The 17945-nt window shown below is 50.4% G+C and overlaps 6 protein-coding genes across 6 annotated transcripts; 3 read left to right on the forward strand and 3 right to left on the reverse strand.

Moving 5' to 3' along the window:
* BROUX77_001531 (uncharacterized protein) lies at positions 1 to 1106 on the reverse strand (the record flags this gene model as incomplete). Its single annotated transcript, XM_073745971.1, has 4 exons — positions 1 to 553; positions 620 to 769; positions 837 to 948; positions 1021 to 1106. Coding segments are annotated over 4 exons (901 nt in total), but the record flags the coding sequence as incomplete, so codon positions are not given.
* A 1602-nt stretch (positions 1107 to 2708) lies between these two features.
* Positions 2709 to 5926, forward strand: BROUX77_001532 (uncharacterized protein; the record flags this gene model as incomplete). Its single annotated transcript, XM_073745972.1, has 4 exons — positions 2709 to 2963; positions 3038 to 4391; positions 4457 to 4883; positions 4957 to 5926. The coding sequence occupies 4 exons, from the start codon at positions 2709 to 2711 to the stop codon at positions 5924 to 5926; spliced, it is 3006 nt and encodes a 1001-aa protein (XP_073606614.1).
* Positions 5927 to 6257: 331 nt separating this feature from the next.
* Positions 6258 to 7115, reverse strand: BROUX77_001533 (uncharacterized protein; the record flags this gene model as incomplete). Its single annotated transcript, XM_073745973.1, has 2 exons — positions 6258 to 6888; positions 6952 to 7115. 2 exons carry the CDS (start codon positions 7113 to 7115, stop codon positions 6258 to 6260), a joined length of 795 nt encoding a protein of 264 aa, XP_073606615.1.
* Positions 7116 to 8608: 1493 nt separating this feature from the next.
* On the forward strand, positions 8609 to 11007 carry BROUX77_001534 (uncharacterized protein; the record flags this gene model as incomplete). The annotated part of the gene is made up of 5 exons (XM_073745974.1): positions 8609 to 8631; positions 8749 to 8959; positions 9097 to 9809; positions 9877 to 10862; positions 10976 to 11007. The coding sequence occupies 5 exons, from the start codon at positions 8609 to 8611 to the stop codon at positions 11005 to 11007; spliced, it is 1965 nt and encodes a 654-aa protein (XP_073606616.1).
* Positions 11008 to 11434: 427 nt separating this feature from the next.
* BROUX77_001535 (uncharacterized protein) lies at positions 11435 to 13497 on the reverse strand (the record flags this gene model as incomplete). Its single annotated transcript, XM_073745975.1, has 3 exons — positions 11435 to 11554; positions 11623 to 12056; positions 12123 to 13497. 3 exons carry the CDS (start codon positions 13495 to 13497, stop codon positions 11435 to 11437), a joined length of 1929 nt encoding a protein of 642 aa, XP_073606617.1.
* A 1526-nt stretch (positions 13498 to 15023) lies between these two features.
* Positions 15024 to 16538, forward strand: BROUX77_001536 (uncharacterized protein; the record flags this gene model as incomplete). Its single annotated transcript, XM_073745976.1, has 6 exons — positions 15024 to 15109; positions 15765 to 15821; positions 15884 to 15983; positions 16050 to 16261; positions 16318 to 16394; positions 16486 to 16538. The coding sequence occupies 6 exons, from the start codon at positions 15024 to 15026 to the stop codon at positions 16536 to 16538; spliced, it is 585 nt and encodes a 194-aa protein (XP_073606618.1).
* Positions 16539 to 17945: the final 1407 nt, after the last annotated feature.

The following is a 17945-nucleotide window of genomic DNA, read 5'->3' on the forward strand; positions in this document are numbered from 1 at the left end:
CCGAGATCCAGACAATCTCGGACAGCTTGGTGGTGATGTCGTCCTCGTTGCTGGCATTGTCCTGTGCAACAGAGGGTCGAATGCAAACCGGGGGCGCGGGAACAGACTGCCAGATGAACATTTCAGGACGGCCCTCGACGGGGTTTATGCCAAGTAGCTCGCAGTCGGTCGGGCTGATGAGCTTGAACAGGTTGAGCACACGGAGGGGATTCAGGTCTTCCATGGCCTTCTTGAGGTGCTTTTCCAGCTCGGGATTCTGCTTGCGAGCTTCGTCGAACGAACGGTCAAAGACCTTTTTCTCCTCGGGAGCGACCTTTTTCGCAGCGGTCGACTTGTTGAAGGCGGTGAACTTGTCGTGGATCAGCTTCAGGACGCCGACCTTGCGAATGGTGCCGTTGATGGCCTGGCAGTTGGGACAAGTCTTGGCCTTGCGACATTGCTCGTTGATTTTCTTCGCATACTGTGTTCGGCGCAGGTTGTCCAGGTCTTTGCGACGGAGGTCTTTGAGGAACGACTGGCGCTCTTTTTCCGTGAGCATGACATGGGCGCATGTCTAAAAACGCCAAAGAGTTAGCCTGATGCTGCAGTTGGTTAAGCTGAAGGTATATAATTCACAGACCTTGCAGATGTTCTGGAGGATGGTGATGATGAAGCCCAGGTAGCCGATATGGAAGCAGGGGAGCGGTAGCTTCACGCGGCCAAAGTGGCCCATGCAAGTTTGAAGAAGCTCATTACAGGTTGAGCATTTGCTCATTTTGCTGGAAGTTCCCTATGGCAGGGTTAGCGGGCAGTCCGTAGTGTAGCAGTATCGTGGAGCGCGGGGTGGGCGGGCATACGAGCCGGGGATCGAGGGGACCGTGAAGATAGGGCGTGCGGTTCTTTTCGATGTCGTACAGCATGCGATCCGAGACCTCGAGGACGGACTGATTGAAGATGTCCTGTTGCGACCTACGCGAGAGCAGGAAAACAGTTAGCACAGTATATAAAGCATGGCGGTCGGGGCGGGAGATTCGGACGTACTGGACTCCAAACTTCATGGCCTTGAAGCGCTTGGGCAGCTTGTCCACAAGCTGTTGCTTCACGGGGCTTCCAGTAGTGTAGTCCATGGTTAAATACGGCGGTAGTTGGGCAATACGATTAAGAGATAATGGGGATCAGCCGAGTGCTAGTTGGAGCAGCGGAGGGCGGAGGTCGGAGGGCGGCGACAGATTGCGATGAGGTTGCGCTGCTACAGAATGCGCATGGCGGAAAAGGCGGGCAGCGGATTTTTTCAGGCTGGGCGATAAAGACGATGCGGAAAAGCAAAACGGCGAGGCGATATCAAGTCGGTCGGCAAATCGGCGATGAACCAGTCGGAGCAAAAAAAAAACCAAAAAAAAAAACAGCTGGTGGCTTCCAACGTCAAAAGTCGCATCGACGAAAAATTAATTCGCTGTTTTTCCTGGTGCATAAGTACGGCCATCGTGCCCTGTACTTGGGTTGGCGTCAGCGACCGTGCAGGGATTGCAGTTGCCGCTCTGGGAGGAGGGGCTTCCTGTGACGCCACAGTTAGAGTGGGGCGCCAGTACCCGTGTGAGCTGTGGCTGAACAGTGTGCACACAGTGCTGGCTGCTGGCTGTCCTCCGCAGACAGCGCTGTGGCTCTCACTCAGCAGCCCTCTCGGCGAGCCCCCTCCACCGAACCGCTGGCTGCTACGCACTGTGTTCGCCGCCTGGCCGCCACTGCACGCAGAAAGTTGGCATGCACTGTGTCGTCAGTCAGCATCTGCCACCTTCACATGCTCAAATGGATGGCAACAACTTCCCATCAAACCCGCCGCTGTTTAGTTACATATTCTGCAACCCATGTCTAATAAAGACCCCGCGTCCAGCATCTGTGCTCTGACCTCTGTTCTGCTCATTCATATCTCACAACTAGTTAGAATCTCCAGTTATGAATGTCTGTACTTGTGCTGTACGAGTATTCTTTCGGTGTATAACTAGTTCCCTATTGTCCTATTCTTGGCTGTCTGAGACACCCCAAGCAAAGAAACTAAATTGATTCACCGCAATCTCTGGCCGTGTGTGTCCCTTCAATTCAAGTGCTGCCGCCCATTACAGCAGTTGCACTCGCCCGTCCGTCTTTTCTCTGTTTGCTTGTTGCCTGTCCTTTCTGGACCTCTTTCCCTGTTGTTGGTCCGGTCCGCCTGGCTCACGCTATTATTGTACACTTCCTGCTCCCAGAATACACACACACGCACACATAAACTTGCAAAGCTCGCAGGTGGTTGCCAGTTGGCTCAAGCGCCTTGAATATACATTCGGCAACTGCTCTTTTGTTGATGTTCGTCTTCTTTCCTTTCTCGCCCTTGCCTTCTCTTTTCTTCGGCCGTCTTCTTCTCCCTCACATTTTTCTTCTTTCCTCTTTTTCCTGCCCATTTCTCTCCTCTTCAACCCTCATACCGACTCATCACCACAGCAGCAAAAGTGCATCCCAAATCTACGTCTGGCTGTTCTTTCTCCGCACGCGCTGTCACTGGCCGCCATTGCAGCTCTAGCGGCATTCTTGTGGCAGCTTGCCGGCAGCTCAAGCCCTGTGCGAAACAGTTGCACCCGCGGAGCCGCAAATACTCACTGTTACGCTTACCACCACAGCTGCCCACGCCTCAAGCGCAGCCAGTCCTTCTTCACCGCTGGCCTCGCCTTGCGCGATGCCATTTGTTTGCTACAATGCCTCCCACTCCCGCAAAGTCGGACAAAAAGCCTGAAAAGGCCCACTCATATCTCGACTCTATTAACCCATGGGCTGCGAGCAGGTCTTCCACACCTGTAACGCCCGTCAGAGACACCAGCTCGCCGCAATCCGTGACCAGTGCTCCAGCTCGCAAGGCAGACCACAGTACGAGCCATCTATATGGCCGCAGCTTCAGCTCTTACCCACCAGATTGCCCGCCTCTGAATGTCCTCTGGTATCATGCTGTTGATGTAAGTCCACGCCTTACCTACACGTCGCCATCTGCCCGTCGTCTGTTTCTTGCTGACTAAACCAAACCCTGAAGAATCCCAAACGGAAACCCCAACTTCCCGCTGCCGCTGCTGTTACTTCTTCCAGTAACAGTGCCGGTAAAAAGGCCGCCGAGGAGAAGCCGCTTCCACCAGCCAAAAAGTTTCTCTCATTTTCCAACTCCGACTCACGCGCTCTGGAAGCCGCCTACCAAGAGCTTCTTCAAAAAAGCGAGGAGCGTTTTCGAAATCGTCCGCGCTCTGGCACCCATGGTTCACTTGACGATGATTATGGCTACGGTATTATGCAGGATGCCGAGTCTGACGTCAAAGTCCCCGTGAATGAGGATTATCTGTTTGATGTTAATATCGCCAAACGTGAACTGGGGCCAGTGTACTGGCAGGGGCCCATATACGAAGTGCGTCGCGGCACCTGGTTCACTCAAGAGGGCTCCAAGCTCGTGCCATGCGAAGAGAACCTAGCGGCTCAACTGGAAGAAGGCTATCTCAAGGTAAAGCCTTGGCTTTACACACCACCTCCTTCCAAATCTGAAAAAGGCACAGCAGCGGCCAGGGCAAATACTCCCAAGTCTTCTGCCGAGAGTCTAAAGGCCCCAGGCACCGATCAGACCCTGGCAACAACAACAGCCCCGGCAATCGGAGCCATTAAACCTCCCGAATCGCCCTCAACGCTACAATCATATCGTCTGTTTGGTACTTACATGAACAATGTAGCTACTTATCAGGACGAAGGCACCGCATGGCTGTCATCCGACGGCATGTTTTCGTGGGTAACTTCTGCTGTCTATGGCACCTTTGCTGGAGGCGGTCATCTAAGCGGTATCAAGCTCATACGCGGTTACCAGGAACCTGGCAAGAACAAGGATAAAGACAAGGAAAAGGAAAAAGACACAGAGAGTGGAAAGATCCCCGTAACACCTGTTACACCAGGTCCTCCAGTAACTGACAAGGCCTCCAAGAGACGTTCTGTGGCTATCCTAGGCCAGTCTGCCAAAGATGCCTTGGTTGAAACTGGACAGGACGAGGAATTGCGCAAACGACAAGAAAGCGAAATACGCAATGATTACAACGACGAGGACAATTTTCAGGGCCGAGAGATTGAGCACCTTGTGCTAGTCACCCATGGGATCGGCCAGATGTTGAGCTTACGCATGGAGAGTATCAACTTTATTCATGATGTAAATCTTCTACGCAAGACCATCAAGTCAGTATACTCCAGCTCGGCTGATCTCAAGGCCTTGAACGGTGAATTGGGCAAGGGCCCAGAGAACTGTCGGGTTCAAGTTCTGCCAGTATGCTGGAGACACCTGTTAAATTTCCCCAAGAAGCGAGATCGGAAGCAACATGAGACAGATATTGGCGATGTTGGTGAATTCGAAGATGACGAATGTAAGTGGAATCAACCGTTGCTTGCTTTATGGCCGAGTTTCCTTGTGGCTAATCAAATAATCCAGACCCTTCTCTAGAAGACATCACTGTAGAAGGTGTTGCATTCGCCCGCTCTCTCATGTCAGATCTTGCTCTTGATGTGCTTCTTTATCAAAGCGGGTATCGCGAGCAAATCATCAAGATTGTAATGCAGGAGTCTAACCACATCTGGAAACTATTCAAGCAGCGTAATCCAAATTTCAAGGGCAAAGTCCACATCATGGGCCACTCTCTTGGCTCGGCAATAATGTTTGATATCTTGTGTCGCCAAAAGCAAGATTCTCCTTCGGGAAACAAGTCAAATCAGTTGGCCACCCGTCTGCGATCTGGTGACAGACTATCACGGAGTAAATCACACTCTGGCAGCCGCGAACATCTTAGCTTAGATTTCGATGTCAGTGATCTTTATTGCTTGGGTTCTCCAATTGGTTTATTCCAAATGCTTAAAGGAAGGTATGTTATCTCGTCTGATTTCATTTGTGCTCAAAACATAGCCACCAATTCATGCTAACAGCCAAAACACCAGAACCATCGCGGCGCGCCAAAGCTCTACACCACCTGGGCCGATCATCATTGATCTTGAAGATCCCGATTTTGAAGAGCAGCGGGTTTCTTCAGTCACTGGCTTGCCTCACTCAATTTCTTCCCCCAAGGTCAAACAACTCTTCAACATAATCCACCCATCAGATCCCATTGCTTATCGGATGGAGCCCTTAATTTCTCCCGCTATGAAGACATTAAAACCCCAGAACTTACCTTACACTAAAAAGGGAATCTTCGGCAGTGTTGCGCCTCAGGGTCTCAGCAGTATTGGTATAAAGGTTGGCCAGAGTGTCAGCGGGCTGTGGTCCAGTTTCAGCTCTGGAATCACTACAAGTCTAATCAATCGCAGCCTTGGCCTTACTAATGACGAAGTTGCGCGTTTCAATGCTGCTGGAACCAGCAGTAATGATGACGATGACTCGGAGGTCGGAAAAGCAGTCAATGCTGCAAATAAACTAGGCGAACTGACAAATGCGCGCAAGAGACAGCTGGCCGATCCGAACAACAACATTCAAGGTCGCCCCAGCATGAGTGGTAATGAGCCAACCTTGATTGATGACGACCTCGAAACACTGTATTCCAAATTTCAAAAAACCCGCAAAGATCGCACAGACAAAGACAAGGACGCCTCGTCAAAATTCAGCAGTACTGGCAGCGATAAGGGCACATCTTCGCCAACATCATCAATATCATCAGGCATGGCCGAAGGGCGGGATGATATGGAATATCAGAGTAACAAAATCCGCCGCGAGGAGAAAAAGGTTCGGGCTTTAAACCGTAACAGCCGTGTGGACTTCACCATCCAGGAAGGCGTGCTAGACTACAACCCAATCAACGCCATTGCATCACACATGAGCTACTGGGCCGACGAGGATGTCAGCCATTTTTTCCTGTCGCAACTTCTATCAAATCGGGTCGGCGGAAAAGAAGTAGCTAACAAGAGGCGCAAGTGAATTGGATAAAGAAGATCTTCACGGGTGGCTATATGTGACGGTCGAGATTGCATGATTCTTGTTTGGTTGTCGATTGATAGAGGGATGAACTCGTTGTTAGCTATTTTCTTCATACATACCCCATGAGTATTTTGTTGACTGATTTGACACTGTTTAGATTTTGGATTTCCTTGGCTTTCTATATATTTTCTTATTGATTTCCGCACGTCTTTTTATCTTCACATTCTGTTGCCGTCTATGTGCGTATTGAATATCCGCGCCCAATGCCCCATTACCAACGCCATGTTTTTTATTTTAGTTCTCAAGTCCCAATCCACCACCAGCTTGATATTCAAGGTGGTGTCAAAGTGCCCGGCTGTAGCAGCGCAGCAAACTCGGCTTCCCGAGCCACATCCTCGGAAGTTTTATCCTCGGAATCTCTGAGATAGCGGATGTCTTGCTCCCGAGTCGACACCTCTAGTCTGCCCAGGCCCATCTCACGCGCCACACTAACAGAAAACTCGGGGAAGTATTCGTTTCCAAGCGCCGATGCCACCCAAAGCAGTAGCCGGCTGACATCTTCCTGTCTGTTCTGAACAGCGACATGGAGCGCGCTTCGGCGGCCGTTCAAAGGGTCCTGGTAGCACAGCAACTCGCGAATCTGCACGGGATCCATCTCCTCGGCCATGTCGCGCAGCATGTCCAGAAGCCCGGCAATGTCGCCCTCGGCCGCCATCAGATGGAAGGCCTTGGCTTGGCGTGCCAGTGGCTGTGCCGAGAAGAAGGCCTCTTCGGCTAGTAGCGGGCCTAGCGCCAGCGAGGGGTCTAGGCCGCCTTCGTTGAGGTAGACTGAGAGCATAGGCGGTGGTGCCTGGATAAATGCCTCCATGTCTGCGGGTGCAGCGTCGGCTAGCGGGGTGCTACAGACCGGACACCGGGCGCCGTTGCTCGCGATTGTGGAGGCGTTTTCAAAGAGACACTCCCTGTGCCCCTTGAGTGGTTAGTCTGGAATGCAATTGGGTGGCAGGAGCGGAGGGATAACAAACCAGTGGAAATGGCAGCCACAGGACAGCGTCAGATCATCTGGCACGGATTCCTCAGGGCCGGCGGCTGCGGATGAGGACGAGCTGCCCGGGCCGGACTGGAAGTCATCTCCATCGGCTTCAACCTCGATGACCAGCGGGTTGTCGCAAACTCTGCACAGGCTCATTTTGTGGTGGTTCTATAGGAACAACTGAGAGACAATAACAGCGTGTATATAGACCACTGTTGGCTTTGTTAGATGTTGGCTTAGCTGTGTGTAAGTGGCACCTGTGATCGCGGCGAATGAGAATTTGATGCCCACTTTTCCCCCTGTACTTGTTTTTTGTGGAGGAGCGGAGCGGCCTTGGGCTGGGCGCTGTGCGGAATTGGCGTAGTGGCAAGGCCTATTTCAGGGCATCAAGACTGAAGAAGAAGCAGAGGCTCAGGCAAGACAAAAGCGCCCAGAAGCTCGAGCCACTTGGGTTTTGAATGGCTGCAATGCGTCATGCAGTGACGACATGTCTTAGCCAAGTCCCATGACGATCTTTTTTTCCTTGTTTTTTTCTCGGTGCTACAGTCTCAAAGAACCCTAAGCCAGACTAAAAGGCTTATGGATTGCTAGGGTCAAATGCCCCAATTCTGGTGCCTGGCCCGACTTGGAGGTGCATACGTAAGGCAGGCTGTGCTAAGTACTTGTGGTAGGTAGCGAATGAAAGAGGAAGGCGCTGCCAGGCAGCACAGAGAGGGGTTGATTAGTGATACGATGACGGACAGGAGAGAGAAAGAGAAACTCCAACTTCAAGTTGTCTAGGGCTCTATATCTGCGCAAGTAATAGTAACTACTAACTACATACATACATATGTACCCAATGCCCCGCCCCCGCCGTTGTATTTGCTTTTGCATTGGCAACTTCCCTGTTATGTAACTCGGCACATCAATGCACCACGCACCTTCCCAACATCACCAACAAGAGACTGGCTTTTTTTTCGTTTGACTTGCCGGCTGAGCTAAGCAAACTTTTCTTCTTCTCTTTCATCTCGCACGTTCGAAAGACTTTTGCGGCATCTTACTCCTTCTCTTCTATCCTCCTCGATATCTTTTTCTCGCCCTACAACATTCCACAGGTATGTACAGACAGACTCATGCTTAGCCTCGAAACAGCTTAGCTAGCTCCCATAAGCCGAAGCTTCGTTTTGGCGCTGTGCGGCGCTGTCGTGGAGAATTGTCTCCGCAGGCACCGAAGCCCGCCTAGTGGCCAAATATACAGCCAACCTCGTGTTCTTTTTATTCTCCTCAGTCCCCCCTTTTTGTGCGGCTCCAGCATCATCATCATCATCATCGCCTTTCTTCCCCTCGTGGCTTTCTTCTCTCTTCCATTGCCTTCCTTCCAGGGTGTAGCCGCCAGAAAATAACACTACAATAAGCACGAGGATTATAGAGTTCGACAGCTAACAGCCCAGCCAAAACCTTGCGCAGAACAAAGCTACCCCTTGTTAGCCTTATTTCCCCTTTGCCCTCAGCTCGCTCGCAAGCCCCGACCAAGACCCCGACTCAGACTCGCCCATTCCATCAAAGCCGGTCTTTCTACTTGTTGCTGTCCCACCGTGTGACAGCATCTTGCCTTCTTCTTCTCTTCTCCTCTCTCCTGTCCTGCAACCATCTAGAAATCAACCGCCACCATGAACGTCATCAGACTTCAAAAGTAAGGCCGATATTTTCTCCTTGTTCTTTTCTTCTCCTCTCATTACCTTGCGATCGCAAACTTGGTCCCAAAATTGCCCCTCTTTCTCATTCTAACTAAGCTCTCTGCGCTACTTAGGAAATACCCCCAATTCCAGCAGCCCGAGATCTTTTCTCTCAGCGACGCCTTTCGTAAGCTTGATGTCGACGACAAGGGCTACATTGACGAATCTACTGCCATCAAGGCTACCCAGAACAGCGAGAGACAACCCTACGATGTTGTGCGCCAGGCATTGAAGGAGGTTGACTTGGATTCATCGCGGAGAGTAGAACTGGAAGACTATGTTGGTGTAAGTAGCCTTTCTTGCACTTGTTCTTGTTCCCCTATCACCACCTGGATCAACTTTCCACGCGCCTCTATATCCCCGCTCATAGAAACAGCCATTGGCATTTACTAGTGGATTGTCCAACTAACTCACATTAACAGCTGATCGCCAAACTGCGCGAGTCTTCGCCTGCCCAAAAGCGTATGCACACTGGCAACAACCCAGCTCCCACGTCTCCCATCACCACCGGAATCGTCGCTCAATTGACTGGCAGCAAAATCGGCCACCGGTCGCGTCCTAGCGGAAGCGGAAAGATTCTCGTCCAAGGCTCCAATACCAACACAACTCACACTATCAACGAAGATGAGCGTACTGAATTCACTCGCCACATCAACGCCGTTTTAGCCGGTGATGCCGAAATTGGCCATCTGTTGCCTTTTCCTACTGACACTTTTGAGATGTTTGACCTGTGCAAGGACGGCTTGGTCCTCGCCAAACTCATCAACGACTCCGTGCCCGACACCATTGATGAGCGTGTTTTGAACATTCCCGGCCGAAAGATCAAGACCCTCAACGCCTTCCACATGACCGAAAACAACAACATTGTTATCGAATCTGCCAAGGGTATCGGCTGCTCCGTTGTCAACATTGGCAGTGGTGACATCATGGAGGTGCGCGAGCATCTGATTCTGGGTCTCATTTGGCAGATCATCCGTCGTGGTCTGCTAGGCAAGATCGACATCAAGCTGCACCCTGAACTGTACCGTCTGCTGGAAGATGATGAAACTCTGGAGCAGTTTCTGCGCCTGTCTCCCGAGCAGATTCTGCTGAGATGGTTCAACTACCAGCTCAAGGCTGCTGGTTGGCAAAGAAAGTAGGTTCCTGCAATGCCGTATTCTTCCTGTTAAACATTCTGCTAACACATCTGATTTTGTTCTTAGGGTTACCAACTTCTCTACTGATGTCAAGGATGGTGAGAACTATACTGTTCTTCTGGCTCAGATTGGTGCAGACTATGGCTGCGACCGCAGTCCTCTCCAGACCCGCGACACTCTGCAGCGTGCCGAGCAGGTCCTCCAGAACGCTGATCGCTTGGGCTGCCGCAAGTTCCTGACTCCCAAGTCTCTCGTTGCCGGTAATCCCAAGCTAAATTTGGCCTTCGTCGCCAACCTGTTCAACACCCACCCCTGCCTGGACCCCATTACTGAAGAGGAGAAGCTGGAAGTTGAAGACTTTGACGCCGAAGGTGAGCGTGAAGCCCGTGTCTTCACCCTGTGGCTCAACTCTCTGGATGTTCAGCCTGCCGTGCAGTCATTCTTTGATGACCTGCGCGACGGTAGCATTCTCCTCCAGGCTTACGAAAAGATCATCCCTGGTCAAATCAACTGGCGTCATGTTAACAAGGCCCCCGCCCATGGCGGTGAGATGATGCGCTTCAAGGCCGTCGAGAACACCAACTACGCTATCGAGCTCGGCAAGCAAGCCGGCTTCTCGCTCGTCGGCATCCAGGGCGCCGACATCACCGACGGCCAACGCACGCTGACGCTCGGTCTGGTGTGGCAGCTAATGCGCCGCAACATCACCGTGACCCTGTCGGATCTGGCGCGACGCCTGGGCAAGCGCGAGATCACCGACACCGAAATGGTGCGCTGGGCCAACGACATGAGCCGCAAGGGCGGCAAGACCTCGTCCATCCGCTCCTTTAAGGACCCGGCCCTCAGCTCGGGCGTCTTCTTGCTCGACGTGCTCAACGGCATGAAGAGCAGCTACGTCGACTACGACCTCGTTACCCCCGGCCGCACCGACGACGACGCCTATCTCAACGCCAAGCTGAGCATTTCTATTGCCCGCAAGATGGGCGCTACCATTTGGTTGGTGCCCGAGGATATCTGCCAGGTCCGCAGTCGTCTGGTGACGACTTTTATTGGTAAGTCCCTTTTTTTTCTTCTTCTTCTTTTCATTGTCCCCTCTCTCTGCTCTCCAGATGTATGCTTTCTAGTCTCCGTTTTATTTTTACTAACATGTACACACTTCTCGCAGGCTCTTTGATGGCGACTCACGAGAAAATGTAAATCGGCGTGTACATTGAGTACATTGCCTGTTGTTTCTCTCCATCTCTCTCCCTCTCTCTTTGGATTGCTTAGGGTGTGCTGCCGTGAAGCCCGTTGGTTGCTGTGCGCTTTTATTTTTGTTTCCGCACAAATGCCCTTTTTGGATAAATGTTTTTGCTTTGATCAATGACTTCACGGCCCAACTTCTTCTCTTTTTTACCCTTCTTCTTTCCAAGGGGTTTCCTTTTCTACCTCCTCTCACAATTCTTCAATTAAGAGCTCTAGGTTTTTCTTTTCTTCGTTCAACGAAGAATATGTCTCTGTTTACTTTTTTCTGGCTACCAAAATATTTCTTACTTCTTGTTCTTCATTACATATAAGAATATTCCATAGGGTATACAGGTTTCTAAACCTACAAATTTGCGTCGCCGACTATATCACCTCGCCCTCATAGGATAATGTAAAGACTACCTAGCAGACTCGGGCCCGTAAAAATCCCCAGCCAAAAGATCAAATTGCCCAGCGTCTTGCGGCCCTTGAGAAAACGCGAACGGGTAAGGGAAACAAGCTGTGATGATTAGGAACAACTTGGTTAGCATAGTGCATCTACATCAGTATAAATCTCTCGAAACTCACCGGAATCTGGCACATTTGCATAATAAGCAAATATCCACGTAGTTTTTTGAACAAACACCACATGACCAACTCGTGAACACAAGCTGAAAGGAAAAATGTAATAATGGCAGCCGTATAACGATCAATGTTCATACTGGCCTGTGATGAATGGTACACATGACGCAGTAGAAAGTTGTGTACAGGGCGGTTCCAGTCGCGAGCAAACTGGTCCCACGATACACTGTTCCACCAGGCGTCGTAGAAGCTCCGATCAGCAAAGTATGTCAGCTCGGCTAGCACATTCAGTATCGTCTCCCAAATCAGGTACCACGTCAACAGGTACTCCATAACAAATGGAAACATCAAATCACCCAGCATCGCTGGCCAGGCCTTAAAGCGCTCTATGACCGGAACATTGGCGGCTTTCATGGCAGCAGCTTCGCTGAAGACAGGATCTAAGATAAAGGGGCTGTCAGCTATTCCATTTCAAGGAGTGGGTAAGCCTAGGCGATGGAACTTACAAATAAAATGCTGCGAGATGAGTATCATGACAAAGATGATTCCAAAGACAGCCGTCACTTTGACTACCACATAGCGCCAGTTGATTTTCTTGGACCGAGGATATTCTAGCTCGTATACAAGAGTTGGCAACACTACCCACTCCAAGGCGTTCGTGATGGTCAAGTTGTTTGGGTACATTCTTTCCGGTACAGTAGCACGGCCTTTGAGTTCCTCGGTGAGTGAATCAATCTCCCATTCTATAATTCGCTTGTAAGTGCTAATTTGTGCCAAGTCTAGCGGTTCTCCAGAGTCAATAGCAGCAGCAATAGCTTGGAGATCTTGATCGTGTGGATTTTGTTCACGGCGAGTGTTCCAATCCAGATTATCGGTGGGCGGCGGGCGCGGGGTTTCGTTGAGATGAGTGGTGTCAATGTCTGTTGCAGCAGGAGCAGTGGATGAGACTTTATGACTTGGGACTATAGCCTCTAGCTCCTTGAGTTTCTTCATCAATGATTCCCGTTCGTGGTAGATTGTAGAAAGATAGCCATTGTAGAAGCTATAAGAATGTTGTTTCATAATCATAGTTAAGCCATGTAGCACGAAGAAGACAGTGTGTGTCCATGGCCACTCACGATACAACGTTAGCCCAATGACACTGACAATAAAAATGAACTGCCAGAGGTGTTGGAGCAGCCAACCCGACCGATCCCAGTTGAATGTGCCAGCAAGCATGAGGTTTTGTATGGCAAAAGAAACGGTCGTCAGAGCACACATGACGCCATCTGCTAGGCCAAGATAAGCCAGATCGCGCGACACCATGGTGGAAAATATTTCATGAGTTCCAAGAGGGTTACCATGGACGGAGATGTTGAGCACGACGAGCTTGAGCATGTACATGAATACGCTCATCCAAAATAAGTTGAAGAACCCCAAAAAGGGACTATTGGCTGCTGAGTCGTTCTGACCATCAAAGGCACTGAACTGCTGGGTGAAGATGAGGTCCCGGAATTTACGCTGTTTGCGTCCCTTCTTGGAATCATCGCAGTGTTTGATGGAGTTCACGATGACGTTTCGAAGCTCGGATGACTGAAGAAGGAGACGCTTCTCGTCGTGCGAAAGGGATTTAGTGTTACCGGTGTTGTCCGTTACTGAAACGCCGATCGCGTCACTAAGAATCAGAGATTCGGCGGGTGTGTTCGGTTTGCGCAGCCGTAGTGTGGAGTTGTCCGTTAGTGAATCAACTGTCTGGGTCATTTTGGAGGTGCTGTCATGACTGAAGGGCGGAGTCTGCTGAGAAGAAAAAGATCGAGGCGGAGATGGATCATCAAACACTCTTCTTGACTTTCTCTGTGGTGGGGTAGTGGGCGGTGTGTTGGGTGTAGCAGTTGCCTCCATTGCGTCTGGCATCTACAATATAAATGGGAGATAACAGCCCGTTTGCTGATAAGTATACGGTACGGAATTCAATGGAAACGGGAAAAGGGGGAGCAATATAGACAGCCAAAGGTCAAAGGAAGAACGGTGTAAGTAGTCAAGCCAGCAAGGAAAGAGCAGCTTGGTAAGAGTAAACACAGAAAGAAGATGGTCGAAACTCTTGGGCAAGTGCGAGTGTAAGTCGTTATATCAAAGATGGGAATAACTAGATGCAGATCAAGCGCAAAGAGAATCGCACAAGGTGCGTGTAAGTACTTTTACGCCGGTATAAATAAGCAACCCAGCCAACACTGAGACATGGCCAAATGCAGCAACTACGGATGCTCAGGATTACACAAGTACAAACAAACACAGGTGCGCCAAAGCGACAATCGCCTCCTTGGAACCATCCCCGGGTTTCCGCAGCTAACTAATGCAGAATAGACCTACATCCATGGCCTCTGTATATAATTAACTATCGCCTTATCGCATGGCATGTGGCACTCGCCTGTGATCAGCGCATTTCCATGCGTAATCACGGGAGCCAAAAGCGCTGGTAAAGAAAGTGCAACCTCCGGCACAACCGCTTGTGCCCTCTCGGGCCCTGTCGCTCTGTTGCAGACAAATCCATGTGCTTTTCTTATGGATTACTCCATCGGCCCGACGGCTCTCCCCACGGTATTGAATAAAGCACTCTTTTCTCACAGCTCGGGATGAAGGTCAACCCGACCGGTAGTCTCATGACAAGCGTGCTCCATGTTTCATCGGCCTTTGTATGGCCCGACCCGAGAAGCCGCGTCTATCGACGTTTGAAAAGGTTCTTCTGCGTGTGACGTCATCCGACTTGGCCTTGTGAATCATTTTGTATCTCGCATCATGCTGAGCGTGGTGATTCCGGTCTTCCCGTGCATTTAGATGGATGCTCTGGTTTCAACAGTCTTGAATGCTACAGTCCTCACAGAATGTTGTCGTTCTTTCTAGAAGTCCTAGTCTATTAGGGTTAGTATACAATGGTACCTCGTGTAAGTTCAAGATCACAGCGATCGTTCAATCTCGCCTCCAAGGAAAAGTTCAAAGTACGGCCACCACCACAGAGTGCAAACAAAGACGTAAATAAGCAAGACGAATTGCATGTGTAATCGCCCCTGGTGTAGATGATGTCATCTGCCGACGTCCTTTAATCAACTTATAGCTAGCCGCAACAACCCGCTTTTCTTTTGGGCTTGATGTGCCAAGCCCATGGCAGCTGACACCAGCTGTACTAGCCTCTCTCACGTGAGAGATCTCCACATTTCAGTGGGTCGCGAGTCTCCAGCTTATTCCTTCCCTCCTCCTTCCGACCGCTTTCGCGTCTGTTTTCTGACTCCTGGTCACCTCAGCCTCGCCTCGGAAACTTCTTCCTTGTTTAACCTTTGGTTGTATTGGTTCCTGTCAATCGACATCATCAAGGACGCTTTGCATTCTTCCTTGCTTTATCTTCTTAATCTGACTTTACCGGCTTAATCATCATGTCTCGTGGTGGCAGCACAACGCTCTACGTGACTGGCTTCAGTCACGGCACCCGTGCACGCGACCTGGCCTACGAATTCGAACGGTACGTCCTCGCAACATCGACATCTTCAGCCCCGTGAAGATGACTTCGATATCGCCTTTCCAAGTCGACCCTCCTACCCTCCTCCCACCGAGAGCGCACTCCGCGCTGATGAGCCCCGATATCCGATGCTCAACCCGAACCGCGCGATCCCACCCACTCACCGCCCAGCACCGACTGGCACCCCGACCAGCGCGTCGCCAATTCCCTCGCACCTCCCAGTTCCCATTCCCCCGTCGCGTTTATTTTTCGTCCTCATCGCCGCCGCCGTCCTCTGTCCTCGTCCCGTCTACTCGTTTGCGCATCACCTTGCATTCGCTCGCCGCCGTCGTTTTATTGCCACCTTCCCGAGCCGTTAACGTATGCCCGAAGTCCGGTGTCCTCATCGTCGCATGTCTATTGAGTTCCACCTCGAACAACAAGACGTTGTTATGGCAATCTAGTGAGGTATTGGCTTGCATTTGAACGGTGTCTTGTGTGGGCGCAGCTGCCAAAGGCATATGGTTGAGTGAAATACATGTACAGGCAAGAGGAAAAGAAAACTTCACGTGTGTTGGATGAGAACAAACACCATAGCTGGACGATGTATACGTGCTTTGAAGAGCTTATGAAAATAGGTTTCATCCTGTGTTGGAATCAATGCTAACAGTACCTACAGCTACGGTCGCCTGGTCCGTTGCGACATTCCCGCTCCTCGCTCTGCCAGCAGCAGACTGTAAGTTACAAACCCATTGAATTATACTTAGAGGCACCGTCGTTCTAACAGACTGGCTTTAGTTTTGCATTTGTTGAGTACGAGGATCGCCGTGATGCCGACGACGCCTACCATGAGATGCACAACAAGCGCATCGGTCGTGACGACATTCTCAAAATCGAGGTTAGTTGAGCGCAATGAATTTCATTCTTGGCTTGTATTCTAGATGTATACTAACTGTTCCATTAGTGGGCCCGTACGCCTCCTTCGGCGTCGTGGCGCTTCGATTCTGGCCGCGACCGCGACCGCCGTCGTTCTCCTCGCCGTGGTCGTTCCCCCTCTCCTCGCCGTAGCAGCGGCCGTGATCTTTCGCCCCGCAAGGACGATCGCCGCGACAGAAGCGATCGCTACGACGAGCGGGATCGTCGCGACCGTGACCGTTCTCGCAGCCCTGATCGGCGGTAAGCATAGTCCAACACACTAGAGTTCTTGAACCGCAAAACTAACTTTACATTAGCTCGTCCGATGAACGCGAAACCAAGGAGGATCGTGAAGACCGTGACCGCCGTGAGCCTGCTAGCGAAGACCACAAGCGTAAGTAATCAGCCCCTGAACTCGAGTAGTGGGTTATGTGGAGATGTGCTATGCTACTGGGTACTAACTTCAATTCTCTGCTCCAATCTAGCCACTGTTGAAAGCCCCCCTCCGACCCACGATGACCTGGATGTTGCCGAGTAAGCGGGCCGTTGCAGCAATGTGACGAACCAAGTGCTACTTGTGGCCGCCGTGGGAGCGCAGATGGATCTGTTAGCATCTGGCTCCCACTGGCATCTTTCTATAGGCGTTTATTTGCTCTGCTCGCCTTGATTGTCTGTTTCTTTTGGAGTTGAGGCCCTGTTTTGAAGGGTTGGCATGTTTTCCTTCCCCTGTATGCTTCTGGGCTTTTGAGTCCGCCTGGATTCTATGTTCTCGTTATTTTTTTTCTTGGCATCATGCTCGCCATATCGTTCTGAAAAGTCAGCATGACGTGGCGAGATCGCGGGGTGATGTGTAATGTGGTCTTGAACAATTCCGCGTTCTAGCTATAGTTGGTTAACTACTTATTCGTTCGCCCAAAGTTTATCAGATGCAGCGCTGCATCTAGATTTGCCTTCAATGTTCTGCATGCATAGCCCACACTGTGTTTTGCCTCCTGTCGCACGCTAATTTGTGACAGTGTGGGTCTAACTACACACTGTTCTTGGGTCATCCGATCGCAACCGGACTAGGCCGAGCCTCACCTCGCTGAGAGACAAGAGGAGCCCTGAGTCCTGGTCACCGAACACTCGCTCGTTTCCAAGAACCCCATTTCCAGGTTTCCAGGGCGTCGCTGTCTCATAGTTTGGGGTCGCATGTAGAGATAGTTGTATTTTTGAGTTGGGGATAACGCTGGGTGTTCCCTGCGATCGCCAGATGTTCCTTTGGTCCATTGTATGTAAGTTAAAACCCTAAAACCCTAAAACCCTAAAACCCTAAAACCCTAAAACCCTAAAACCCTAAAACCCTAAAACCCTAAAACCCTAAAACCCTAAAACCCTAAAACCCTAAAACCCTAAAACCCTAAAACCCTAAAACCCTAAAACCCTAAAACCCTAAAACCCTAAAACCCTAAAACCCTAAAACCCTAAAACCCTAAAACCCTAAAACCCTAAAACCCTAAAACCCTAAAACCCTAAAACCCTAAAACCCTAAAACCCTAAAACCCTAAAACCCTAAAACCCTAAAACCCTAAAACCCTAAAACCCTAAAACCCTAAAACCCTAAAACCCAAAACCCTAAAACCCTAAAACCCTAAAACCCTAAAACCCTAAAACCCTAAAACCCTAAAACCCTTAAACCCTAAAACCCTAACGAACTAACGAACGATTCATTTAAAGACTCACACATTCTTCCAACTCTTTGTTATTCTTTAGCACACCTTATTCTTCTTTTCGTTCCGGCTCTCGACTACGGCCGATATCCCGTCTTCCTATGATCATACTAGCGCTGCTGTTGTTACACAACCTTCTTCGTCCGCTAGTCATAACTCGGCTCTTTCTGGTTCTTAGTTGATTCCATTTCTCAATCTACTTCTCTTCTTCTGTGGACAGTCAGTTGATGGCACTG

Source organism: Berkeleyomyces rouxiae (genome assembly GCF_048999995.1).
Source record: "Berkeleyomyces rouxiae strain 22BRR77 chromosome Unknown BrBRR77_ptg000002l, whole genome shotgun sequence".
NCBI classification, from domain to species: domain Eukaryota; kingdom Fungi; phylum Ascomycota; class Sordariomycetes; order Microascales; family Ceratocystidaceae; genus Berkeleyomyces; species Berkeleyomyces rouxiae.